The sequence below is a fragment of the Falco peregrinus genome, chromosome 5 (assembly GCF_023634155.1).
Source record: "Falco peregrinus isolate bFalPer1 chromosome 5, bFalPer1.pri, whole genome shotgun sequence".
Lineage (NCBI taxonomy): Eukaryota > Metazoa > Chordata > Aves > Falconiformes > Falconidae > Falco > Falco peregrinus.
Genome location: NC_073725.1, coordinates 53,838,343 through 53,851,843, shown reverse-complemented (window position 1 = coordinate 53,851,843; position 13,501 = coordinate 53,838,343). Strand labels below are relative to the sequence as shown.

The following is a 13,501-nucleotide window of genomic DNA, read 5'->3' as shown; positions in this document are numbered from 1 at the left end:
ATATTTATATATTTTTTGCATCACAGCCCTGTATTTCCCTATGAGTACTATCCAGAAATTCCATACATTTTGATTGCATCAACAGCTTATTTTTGAGTTAACTTTGGTGGAAGTTTCATTTCTAACATTTTAGTTTCATAAAAACTTACAAAGAGTTCTTCGAACTGCTTCTGAATTTCATTGTCCATCTCTTCAGTGTTAAAACTGGGATTACGAACAGGAAAAGCATCAACAAACAAAAATGCTGCATTTGATCGAACTTCTGAGTTCCTGGCCTGTTCCAATGAAGGAAAAAAATATTTTTTCAGTAAAGTACAGACTGTTAATATCAAAAGGCATAACCTGTCAAATGCTAATCTCCAAACACTTTTAGCAAGTAAGTGTTTTTGATTAAGTAGATTGAAAACATTGATTTTTAAATGCCTGGAAGAGCTTACGGTAACATAATGGAAGAACTTATAGTAACATATGATTTAATTTTTTTTTACCTTACATTTCTGCCCATTCAGTAAACCCCAAGTTATTAGTACAATCAGCTTTCAAAGCATAGCAACTTCAATGACCCTGAAGAGTCATAGTCAGAGCCCTTCTGCTTTCTGTAATGCAGAATAAATCAAAAGCAGTTGGGATTTCTCTTGGTCACCTTAAAGCTCCTCTTCAGAATACATGAATCTTCAATGCAAGGAGATTGAATTAATTAAATTGCCTGTCAAGAGACATGATTTAAATGAAAAGCTCAAGCCTCTTTCTTCAGGAAAACAGTATTTAGAAACTAAGTACCATCAAGCCTGGAGACTAACCTATCCAACATAAACATACTCAGTTCTGCATTTAGGCACATAAGTAATAGGACCATGTTCTGAGCTCCAGGCTGCTCATCAAAAATCTAAGGCAAGCCTCATAACCCTCAGACGTTTTACCATTTGCAATAGTTTTCAGTGTGTTACACTACACATTATACTCATTGCAAATATAAGGAATATAAAGAAATATAAAGAAAAATGAAAGAAGCATATATTTAGACACTCGGTCAGTGAAAAATAGATTGGCCCTGTGGACTCATAAAAGATGGAAAGAGAGAGCAGGCAACGAAATGAAGAAAAAATGAAATTCAAGGTATCTCTGGGAGAAATCTGAAATCTATCCATCAGACTACATTTTATCTATCAAAGCCAGCAGTGAAATTATAAGAACCTGTGCTGACTTCTCTTGGAAGGAACAGGGAAGGAAGAATTGTTCAGATTTTGGGTCCAAGCTAAAACAAGTAAATATATATATGTGTGTGTTTATGAGATTGTGTATGTACAGTGTAATAAAACAAGTAAAGTAGGCTTAATTTTACCAGCAAGATAAGAGACAGTTCAGGGAATCTCCTGATTATTTTAATTTCCAAATTCCAATTTTCTTCTTCCCTTATCATGAGACATTCACATCAAAGGCAGGGAAAAGAAAAGTTAGGATAATCAAGTAAAATTTAGAACTAAGTAAACTAAGGGCAAGTAAAACCAGAAAAATGCAAAAGAGCAACAATTATTTCATTTACGATTTGTTTTGTATTTCCCTTTTTGGCTGATCCTCATACGGTGGGTCCCATCTCTGAGTACAACCAAAAAATTCTAAATTCTTCAAACTAACAAGATTAATAGTAAATCTAAATTTAATGCTATGAAGGCAAACACAGACCATATATTTAGTTCGGGACTTGTGTTCTACTTTATTTATCATGGATAATGCAAAAAGTCTAAAAGTGAAGAGATTATAATTATTAATTGAATCCTATAAAGCTACAGAAAATCCTTTAACTTTGAGCTTGTTTATATTGAAGAATTAATGCATAACAAGTCAATATGTAAATACAGGGTGAAATAAACGCTTCTGTGGTAATACTTCATGTGAAAATTAATTCAAGTGTGGGTTTTTTGCAATAACTTAGACCCCCCCTACCACTGCTATTCCAGAAAGTTAATTTTCATAAACTTTAAGTGCCTTATATGAATTCCATTAGGATCACTATAATTCTGAACTGAGTACCCACAGTTTAAATTCCTGCCTTTAATTAATTGGAATTTATCCCAAATTATTTGCATATTCAAGCTTGTAACAGAGTAAATGTCTTCACAGACGCAGAATGTAAGACTTCAAATTCATATCCTATTTCATTCCACATTGACTTATCCCTGCAAGAGGGGCCTACAGTTATTTAAATGACTTTGTTTCTTTAAACTTGTACTTAAAAAAAACCTGAGGAAGTTTCACAACCTTTTTAAACAATATTATTTTAGTTCAGTTAATTTTCAGAGCTTTCTTTGAAGTTTTATCTAGTCTTACAATCCTGAAATTCACCTCCAATTATTTAAAACACTTTTCCCCCAAGTAAAAGTTAGTTTAAAAGTGGGAGATGTTAAAAAAAAAAAACCCAACCAAACACACCACTTTAAAGGAATCACTTCCTTCAGCAGCTTGAATTCCTGGAGGAGTGGTTCTTGACTTTTTGAGCTTGAAAAGAAATACCTTAATCACTATTTATCTCACAATAAATATCCATATATTTGTCTTGATACAGCTTTTTATACTAATAACCAATAGCTGCACAAATATCTCTGCTATGTTTGCAGGAAACTTACTTTTCATACTGAAGACATGAAAAAAAGATCAAGAAGTTATACAATGGCCTATATTATAAAAACCTAAACTTGCATAAAGGCTTATAAAAGACATGTAGGTAAAAGCCACAAAGGAATCTTGTGTGATCATGGTATTTGCAGAACAAGCAATTTAAGAAGAGAGAGAGAACTATGCATTACCAATATGCATTCTTAGTTTAAGGATTTCAGAGGTGAAATCAAGTCGCTTCAACATGAACAATTCTGGAATCCTTTGTATTCTTACAACTGAAGTGTTTTTCCTTTCTGCAAGAAGGAGGGCTAAAGAGGTCCTTCTATGAATTCCCTTTCTCTTTTGTAACCAGTGTTCTAGAACAAGATTTATTCTTCACTATTAAATTACTGATTTGTACAGTGGCTAAAACAGGAGCACCAAACGGGTTATCTAAAATTAAACTGGTATTTCAAGCTTTGGAGCAGAATCCATACCACTAAGGACAATTATAAGCTTCCCTTCTTAGTTTTGTGTCTTAAACTACTGGTGATTCAGAGTCACAGCAACAGTTATCTTAATAATGCCAGATACTTAGCAGTACTCTACAAAAAAGAAAAATTATCTATACAAAAGCCACACAGCAAGACAGTGGCCTACCCAAAAATAAATTGCCAAATTTTGATGTTCAGTCACATATTTCCTTTCATCAATAACAAATACGGTACTAAATCATTTGGAATTCAGAATCTTTCCTTGCACTCAATCATTAGAGGATTCATATTACTGCTGCATTACTTTTTTTTACAATTCCTCCTTTACCATTCTGAAATCTATGTTCACAACAGTTGGACTGCTTTGCTGTATTAAAACAAATTCTCCATGACCTATTTGATAACGCCTGTTAACATCTAAGCTTGAAGTGCTTAACTACATATGTAGAAACTGTCAAGATAAAAAAACAAAAAAATTCCAAACCCAAGAAAAAACCTCCATCCAACCAAACACCACCAAAACATCCCTAAAATTCAAATTTGTTCTAGCAATGTAACAATTAGTGATGTGCAAATTATGAATAGCTGCAGTTAAAAACTTGAACCACTTCTGGAACTGGGAATTTCTCCCACTGTCTTGCTGCAAATCAATAATTAATCTTTTTTCCTCAAGTCAAACCATTCTGTTACATCTCTCCAAACAAGCCTATGCAGATTTAGTAAGGTTTGACAGAATGTTCCTCCAAAGTACTCTAATCTTGTATTTGAGTTGAGTCCTGGGCTTTGGAAAGTGAAAACTAGCCTTCATTTACAAATAGCAGCTCCCTTAAGAATGGAATACCATGTTTTGCTAAACACCCTGAAATTGTTTCCGAGATGCTAGTCTGGAATTTTGCTATGCTATCAAAAATCAGTTTAAAACCATATTCTTTTTAGAGACAGAAATGTAGAAATTAAAACAAGCCATGCTTTGTAGCTCTTACTCTCTTGCACTGAGAATGTATATATATATATATATATCATCCAGAATGACAGTTGTTTATATTAATTCTAAAGGGATAGGATCCAACCTTTAATGTAAGGCCAAACAAGATATTGGTCTACCAATGAGTCTTTCCACCCTCTCACTTCTACTTGTTTGAAACCAAACAGCTCTCAACTCTTTCCCGTAACTCAAAATTCATTTTAAACAAAGAAAATTGAATGAATGTTTCAAAAGCACTTAATTTGGCTGTAAAAAAAAAAATGTATGTGTATGTTCTAACTAAAGGAATTTCATAACTTCAGACAAAATAAAAGCTGTTCACAAAGAAAGAAGCTTGGCCTATCTTAATCACAGAGTGTAACTGAGCAGGTAAATTGCAGCAGGTACCCTTTCATCTGTGCATGCAATCCACAGGAAGACATACACACTTACCTTAAAAGTACTAGAAGTCAGAAATTTCATTCTGAATGCTTGATTAAAAGCACATCCATAGCATGAATGTCTGTACATACTATTAAACTAGAATAAAATGTTTTCTAAAATACTACTCTAATAAATTAATTGAGCTGTATTCCGAGGCCAGTAATTAACCAGAAGTTGAGACTGAACCATTCTCTGAACGTTTCTGGCTTTGATGGAGTAAAGCACTCATCACTCCATTTCCAAGACCCAAAGATCTTGGAAAACAGAATACAATATTACGCCAAATTCCTGAATTGCGAAGACGACCAGAATACCAGACTTAGTGTTAGTGCTGCTATCTACTGCAGTCCTGGAAAGTACACTGTGTACCTATAAACAGAACTGAATTTCAGAAGTAAATTATATTAACAAATTAGAATATTTTTCTGCAAGCTATGCCTAATTACAATTTGCGAAGTTACTCTGCTACAGCCGAGATGCTAAACACACAGATTTTTTTTGCCATAGCCATTTTGTTGTAAAAGCAATTATTAAAAACAGAACTTGTGGCAGGACCTCAAGATGTAGTAGTTTGAGAAAGACAGTCCTATTTTCTGAAAAGTATAATTACCTTCAGTGCTCTCCAGAGGATAGGTTGATACAATCTGTAGAGCATTTCTTCAACTCCTTCACGAACTTTACTTTGTTTATGAAAATAACTCAGCATCTGAGAAAAACAAACCAACCAATCTCAAAACCCGTTTTTAACAGTACTTTCTACATTCAAGAAATGTCATAGTTGCATCATTTTATCATTTATAAAAGACCAAAGCCATTCCCATACTACACAAAAAAACCCCCAAACTAGATGTATTAATAGACCCTGTAATTTATTTCATTCTCAAAAATCATAAAATAGATCTAATAAATATCACATTTTATACCTTTATGGATTCAATAAATCTATATATAGTTCTTCAACTTAGAAATGAAGTCATGGCTATAGAGTGAGTTTCACAGCACACACTCATTTTTGTTACAGTAAAAACCTACTCAATGTACCTGGCAGAAATATTTCAAAACCATGTAATTATGAACTACAGGTAAATAAGCCATTGCTCTGTTACAAACAAAGAAACATTATTTGGTAACTGGAGTTATCCAAATAAAAATCTACAAATTTAATGTATTTTGTATGCATTGATGAAAAGCAAGTATCAGCACTGTTTGTGACTCAGAACCGTGCTTAGTTAGATAAAGTCCCTTTTACTTTTGTTTCTGAATTAAGCAGATGAAAAAGGAAAGTAGAAGACCATAAGAAAGGACATCATGTAACTTCTCAAGAAGTAATTCCTCCACCCAAAACACTGATCTTTGCAAAGAAGTTGACCCTCTAGTAATCAATACTTCAGATATTCACAACTACAGCTAGACAGGGAAGCCTGTGAATAGCATCTAAGGAAGCAATGCTATAGTGGAAGAATCCCTTTTCTCTTTTTGAAATATACTGAAGTAAAGACATTGTATTATTTGTAAGAGACTATGTAGCTCTTATTTCTACATGAAAATACTGATTTGTCATTAACTGCGGGTTAGATCCATCACTGTTTTGTAATAGATGATATTAGAACAGCGAGTATCAGATACTGGCAAAATGGACAAAGGTTTTATAATCAGAACTCTGAATTCAGAAGGGAGAGGTATATGTGTTGCTTTCCCCTCTCTCCCCACTCTTTCAATAAAATATCTCAAACTTTGCTCAGGTGACTGGGGTTGGTTACTCTAAGTGCTATAGGAACTTCTCAATTCTAAAGGACCATTTAAAATCAAATTCTTGCATACTGAAAAACAATGCATCATTCAAATTTATTCTGAGAGTCATTCTCTTCACAACTCAAAGACAGATTTATTTCTATCACTGTCCTCTTTCAAGATCATGAGCTTCTGAACCTGAAAAAGATGAAATGCTGTGTCAGAAACCTACTCCATCAATCAGGAATCACATGACACGGGAACACTACAGGTATGAGAATCTATTTACATTTGATTAAAAACAAACCAAAACCTAAAAAACCAAACTAAAATAAAACCAATCACGGATCGTATACTGATATAATGAGGTATACCTTTCATATACTATACACTCCAGCATCTACATTTGGGAGAAAGCACCGGAGGTGAAGGGGCATAGATCAAATACAAATGCCTTGTCTTAAAAAAGGTTTATGCACTTACTCTGCTTCACATTCTGCTCATGAATAAAAGCCACAGATAGAAAACTAGAATCCGTAACTGAATCAAAGCTTGTCCCTATAAACATATATACAACCCACCCATATATAATAAAAAGAAAAAAACACGTTTAGTTCCAGACCCATCTATTAAATTTGCCTTAAGGAGCTTATGACTTTTCATCCCTGTGATCAGCTATGGAAAGGTCAGTTCTCTAGGTAAAAAAAAGCTTAGCAACGGACTGCAAAAGCTATTTCCAGCACTCTGGAAAAATCCCCTTTTATTTCTACTTTTGAGCACCAAAGCTAAAATTGGTGCAAAACTATAAGCAGGTTCCTCCTTAAATTTGTTCTAATACTGTTTCTCTGAATATGCTGTTTTTCAGTATTTGTGGTGAGTTGGCCCTAGTCACCAGCTAAGCACCACGCAGCCACTCACCAATTCCCCTCCTGGTGGAGTAGGGGAGAGAAGCTGAAGAAAACAAGAAAACTCATGGGTTTAGGATGGATAGTTTAATAAGTAAATAAAACCAAAACAAGTGATGCAAATGCAATCACTCCGCACCTCCGACAAGTACACCAATGCCCAGCCAGTCTCCAAGCAATGGCTACCTCCCCAAAATCCACTTCTCAGTTTTTATTGCTGAGCATGATGTTATATGGCATGTAATAAGCCTTTAGTCAGTTTGGGTCAGCTGTCTCCGACCCTCCCAACTTCTTGCTCATCCCCAGCCTATTCCCTATGGAAACAGAGTGGAGAAGAGAAAATCATGGAAGTACTGCTGACCAATAGCCAAAACATTGGTGTGCTACCTACACTGTTTTAGTCAACAAATCCAAACCACTGCACCATACAGGCTGCTTTGAAGAAAATAATTCCATTCCAGGCAGATCTAGTATAGTATTTTAGTATGAAATGGAAGTTTTCCTCTTTATAGTAACTGATCTGATTTTGATGCTACTAGTTCACATCATGCTTTACAGGAGCTTACCTCTCTAACTTTAGAATGAACAGAAGAACTTTTGGGAAGATGAATACCATGATGCATGAAATCTTGAATGCAGTTATGTTCAAGTTCCTGCAGTACAAACACACACATGCTACTGTGAAAACAATAATAAGTACAGGAGACTGGGCAACATCTTACATTTTTCCCTAAAACAAACAACTGAAAATAGTTTTTTATACTATTTCTTACTTGGCTTCTGCTTGGCCCAATTTCTCCATGCTAGGGGCCTCTGTCTGCTTAAATTTATTTTCAAAGTTTCACAATACGCAATTAATCCAATTCTCAGAACCAAGTTTGGAATTCAACAGCAACTCTGTGTGATAAATAAGAGTTACTTGGTATCTGAAATTTAGCTGTAGTATTGTTATGATGCTGTAATTATGCTTTTAATCACCTCCATGGAAATCCACAAAACCTAGATAAATACATAAGCTATCAATTATATAGACTTGCACATACTGAATGAAAGCTTCAGTAAGTCAGATAACTAGTGTTTACAAAAAACATTGTTTATATGCATAGTTGTGCAAACCAATATTTCAGCAGCAGAATTAGAGGTGTTTAAATGCAGCAAAGCTGATCACAGTGGGCAAACTTTCAAAGTATGACATGCTGTTATTCTTTGACGGCACTGAAGAGGCCCTTTCTTAGGAAAATCATTCCTTGATGCTTGCTTACGAACATTTCTGAGGTTGAAAAGTCATGTATCTTCTCCACCTTGAAATTCAAAACAATCCAAATGAAATTTCAAGCACAGTATTACCTCTATGAATTCTCCTGACACCTTCTTCCAGGCCCTGAAGTAAACTTCTGAAATGTATTCCGTCAAGTATCTGTATTAACATATGGGAAACATTTTCAAGCAAGCATCCTAACTTTATGAATTGTACGTAGATAGGGTTAACAACATGACATTTTTTGTAAGTACCAATATTATTATTATTAATTCTGTGCGTCAACATTATTTTTAGAAGAAATTATCTTTAAAGTCTACACTGATTATTATAGACAAAGTTAACTGTTAGTTAATGAACCCAAGCACTATTAAAAAAAAAGTTAATATCTCTTATGGTGGGAAAGTCAAAATATCAGCACAGATATTTTATCATTATTCTCATAATGAATGCCTTTATAATTATAATGATGTACAAGTATACATTATTCTAACTGAAAGCATTTAGAAAACCTGTTTTTAGTATGAAGAATTACTTCTGTTATAAGCATATTTTTCATCTGTCAGTCAAGTTCTTAGGCTATGATCCTGCAAGTCACTTGTTATTTAGAATGTCTCTAGAATCTTACTGAATTAAATTAGAGGTTGCTCATAGGAAAAAACAACAACACCTTAGAGAAGGAGAAATGGACATGCAATTCTCATACAAACACTGCAAGTAAGGCAGCACAGTTCATATGAAATTCATTGGCTTTAGTTAATGCTAAATAAGCATTTTGATACACCTATAATTGTACACATAGGCATGTGCAGAGCAACTATTAAATGAAGTTGCTGAAACAATTCAGTAGTTACATTCAGCAGATTTGAAGGTCTGTGGATTCTGATATATTTTATCATATACTAGGTACTTTAGAGTGCGAGATAAACAAGATTTTAGCCAAGCTCTTAACGATCATTAAGAACTTTAGCTATGATGCATACCTTGGAAAGAACTGTAATTGGTTTTTAACAGTTCCATGTATCATTTTAATGAAGTTTATATTCCAGCTAAATAAAAAGCTCAAGAATCTTCTTCCCTGTTAGAAGGGGAAAAAAGGAATAATAAAAAAAAAAGTCAAACTCCATTAGAATACACAATTTAAAAGCCACCTCAAAAATCAGTAAATACAGAGCTTAAAGATTAAAAGAAATTACACCTTTAATTTTAAAAAGCACAGATAAAATTGTTGCAGAAAAAAAGAGATTCTCAATTTTTAAACAGAATTCAAGCATTACTGTTATTTATACTGTAGAGAAAACGCAAAACAAATGAACATGTGGATTATATATCTGCCTGCGTTTTTTTCAACATCCATTCTGCTTTGGTGTGACTTTAAGTAGCATTCCATAATGACATGGGACTGTGCAACTCAGGACCCTCATCAAGGCTGCATCATCAGAGCTCTGTGAAGGTACAATATCATTCCAGGATGACACTGTATTAATGGTGATGGTACAAATAAAATAGCATGACAACTCTGCCAGCATTGGCTATGGAAACATTTTTGAACAAAGCCACAGAAAACAGCTGGGCCACCAAGTACAATAAATATTCTGATTAGCAAGGACAATTCCTTTCCTACTGCCTTATGAAAGGTAATATTGCAAACCTCCTGGAGGGAGCTGCTCCAGTTCATGAAAACAGAGGAAAAAAAAAAAAAAAAAAAAAGTTTTCCTGAATCAGTTTTCTTCCATTTTAGCAAGCCAGAAATAGAGATGACAAATCTGATAAGCAACAGATTTTTTTGCAAGAAAAGGCAGGGGAAGGTTGTGGATGGAAGAAATAAACCATTGCTCTTCTGGAATCAGCAAGATCTGCCCATGGAATTAGAGCCTTACGCAGTATCTGTACAGACAGCCTCACTCTGGCTCATCTTACAGATGAAGTAAAGGCATCCACCTTCTGAGACTTTGAAAAGTTTGATCACACAAGGATAAGTCAGTCAATTGTAAGGGTCCTTTGTACCCGTTAGCTTTCTAGCCAAAAATAAGTCAGGAAAATTAATAAGGAACTGCAATAATAAAGAACACATTGGCAGAAGTTCAAAAGGTGCACTGAACAACTAGCAGAGCTTCAAAGGCACTTCCATCAAGAGCTGCACCTATGACAAAATAGAGAAAATACGGCTAAGAACACCAGACACTTTGAGCTAGGATATCATAGAGCAGGGGTAGAGGGAAGGAAGCATATACAGGTAGACACTGCCCTTTAATGGAACTGATAGCTTTAATGCCTTCATGTCAAGAAGAAATTCAGAAGATCTGAAAAAAATCAAGACCTAAAGGCAAAATACAACGTCAAGATCCTTGTCTACAGGTGTGATGGAATCCTTCCTGTTGTCAATGAGAGCTTCTTCTATCAAGAAAGAAAAAATTGAATGCAGTCAGTTATCTCCAACTTTGGTGGCATAATATGTACGTTGGAGTGCCAGTGGTGCACTCTTCCATCAACATCCCTAACAAACCAAAAGGTCAATGGAGTCTTGAACTACAGCCCCTCCCTCAGCAAAGTAAAGATGAGAACAAATGCAAACTCATCACTTCTACAGTCCCAACAGCAAGGCAGATGAAGAAAAGTCACAAATTTAGGCAAAAAAGAATTCATGAAAGCTAGATTTCAGCAGATTGACCCTGAAAATTATAGTAAGTGCCTCTGATTTAATCAGCTGCTTATAATCACTGGATCTGAAATGATTAGTTATCAACATTCTCAGTATCATGAAAGGTAAACTGGCGACAAGTGAATAAGATTACAAACTTGTCATCTTTAGGGTTAATGCATTAACAGTGTTTATTATCCAGTACTGCTGTGCTGTGGACATAGGACCTGTGACTGTCAGCTGTACACACACTCTGACATTAGCAAGGAAGAAGAGAGAACAGGCTTACCTCTAAAACACAATAAGATATGCTTTGCAGGGCTCTCCAGCTGTTTGATTGGAAACCCCATCTGAACAAGAATGTTTCCATAAATCACAGAGACACATAAATTCAGAGGATCACTCTGCTAATGCGCCCTGAAAATAAGCCTCTGAGAAATATTACTCTGTGTTGAATGGCATCATCTGGGAAGGCAGAAAACCTGAACTCCCTGAACTTGCAATGAGACTTCAATGTGAAATTCTGTACCAGTTTAATCTGATCTAGAACCAGAAAACCACATTCCTCCCTTCCCTTCATCCTTGTATACAATGAACCAGCCCAGGCAGTTAATCTGGCTGAAAAATAATCTTACTATGAAAAACACTTGGTCAGCTACCTCCTTTAATCAATCCATGACACAGCTGCTTGAGCATTCATACTGCAGAAAGGAAAATAGGAATGCTAGCCCTTGGCAACACAGGATCACTGCAACCCGGAGTTACATCAGCTTAAGCTGCTATGGAGCTACACTCCGAAATGTGTACTCTGAAAATAATTATGTATGCTTTTCTTAGGAACTGTAGAACAAACCTGCAGGCATTAAAGGGAATATTAGCCCTGATATATAGGAGTTTGTTTTCATCTCAAGGCAATTCATACATCACGTTAACAATTGGTACAGCTATTAGCATTTTAGAAATAGACACAGAATGTGAAAAAAAGGTCCAGCAGAAATACTGGGGGCATGTCAGACACATTGCTACAAGAAATCTACCATAAGTGAAATGAGCCAGGCAGGGAAACTAGACAACACACAAGGTAGGTTGTCACAAAAACTAAACCCCCTCAAAATGCAAAATCCCATGCAGGACTTGCAACAGAAGTGCAATGGTCTTATAGCAACAGGAAAATCGTTTGAATACTTTGAATTTCAAGGCACAAGCTCCTATCTGCAGAGCTAGAAACATCCCAGGCAGTTACCATTCTGGATCTGTACTGGCAATTCACATATCGAAGCTGGATTTCACCTCACAAACTGAGACATCTAAATTTGGATATTTAAGTCCCTAGAATGTTTTCCAGAAGGCAGAGATTGCAATAGATCCTGTGTTTTATGTGCCAGCCCCATGTGGATGTCTGAAGCAACTTAGGTCGTTCACTTATACTTAAGCAATTAAAGCTTTCCCAGGACCTGTACTGATTAGGCTCCTGCGTAGATGGATAAATTGGTTTCAGACACCTAATGTAACTGAATCCTATCCTGGGGTCTTTCCAGAATGGGTTGTGGTTCCCCTTTTATTTTGAACTAGTTTCCTCAAAGATGTAAAGCGACTTGTGTATTCAGTTTGTGTAGGAAGGTTTTGGTAGGGGGGGAACTACAGGGGTGGCTTCTGTGAGAAGCTGCTAGAAGTGTCCCCCATGTCTGACAGCCAATGCCAGCTGGCTCCAAGAGAGACCTGCTGCTGGCTGGGCCTCTGGGGTAATGTATTTAAGAAAAGGGGAAAACTGCTGTGCAACAGCAGCTGGAGAGAGAAGCGAGAGCCTGTGAGACAACTCTGCAGCCATGCAGGCCAGTGCAGGAGGAGCTCGGCTCCAGGCACTGGAGCAGAGATTCCCAGCAGCCAGCAGCCTGTGGTAAAGCCCATGGTGAGGCAGGCTGTGCCCCTGCAGCCCAAAGAGGTTCACAGTGGAACAGATATCCACCTTAAGACACCACCCTGGAGGAGGGGGATGCACCTCAAGGTTGCTATGACCCCACAGAAAGCCTGGACTAGAGCAGGCTCCTGGCAGGACCTGTGGAGACAGAGGAGCCCTGAGTGGAGCAGATTTGCTGGCAGGACCTTTGGCCCCCCAGAGGACCCATGCCAGACCAGTCTGTTCCTGTAGGGCTGCACCCCGTGGAAAGGATACACGCTGGAGCAGTGTGTGAAGAACTGCAGCCCGTGGGAAAGACTCATGTTGGAAAAGTTTGTGAAGGACTGTCTTCCATGGGTGGAACCCCACACTGGAGCAGTGGAAGAGTGTGAGGAGGGAGGAACTGAAGAGAATATGTAATAAACTGACCATAAACCCCCATTCCCCATCCCCTGCACTGCTCAGGGGAGAAGGAGATAGAGAACCCCTGAGTGAAGCTGAGCCTGGGCAGAAGGGAGGAGTGGCAAGAAGGTGTTTTATTAACTCCACCCCAGCTGAAACCAGAACAGTAG

At 36.7% G+C, this 13,501-nt stretch overlaps 1 protein-coding gene across 3 annotated transcripts in view; it reads right to left on the bottom strand.

Annotated features, from left to right (window-relative positions):
• NCAPG2 (non-SMC condensin II complex subunit G2) overlaps window positions 1-13,501 on the bottom strand; it is a 48,535-nt gene that overhangs the window by 26,321 nt on the left and 8,713 nt on the right. For all 3 annotated transcript variants that reach the window (XR_008747347.1, XM_055804927.1, XM_055804926.1), the window contains exons 7-11: window positions 9,375-9,469; window positions 8,481-8,550; window positions 7,700-7,786; window positions 5,108-5,203; window positions 150-275 (exon numbers count right to left, since the gene is read on the bottom strand). Coding sequence is in view for 2 of the 3 variants with exons in the window: in XM_055804927.1 (XP_055660902.1) it covers window positions 150-275; window positions 5,108-5,203; window positions 7,700-7,786; window positions 8,481-8,550; window positions 9,375-9,469 (474 nt within the window). In the remaining variant the exon portion in view is untranslated. The remainder of the gene's footprint in view (window positions 1-149; window positions 276-5,107; window positions 5,204-7,699; window positions 7,787-8,480; window positions 8,551-9,374; window positions 9,470-13,501) is intronic.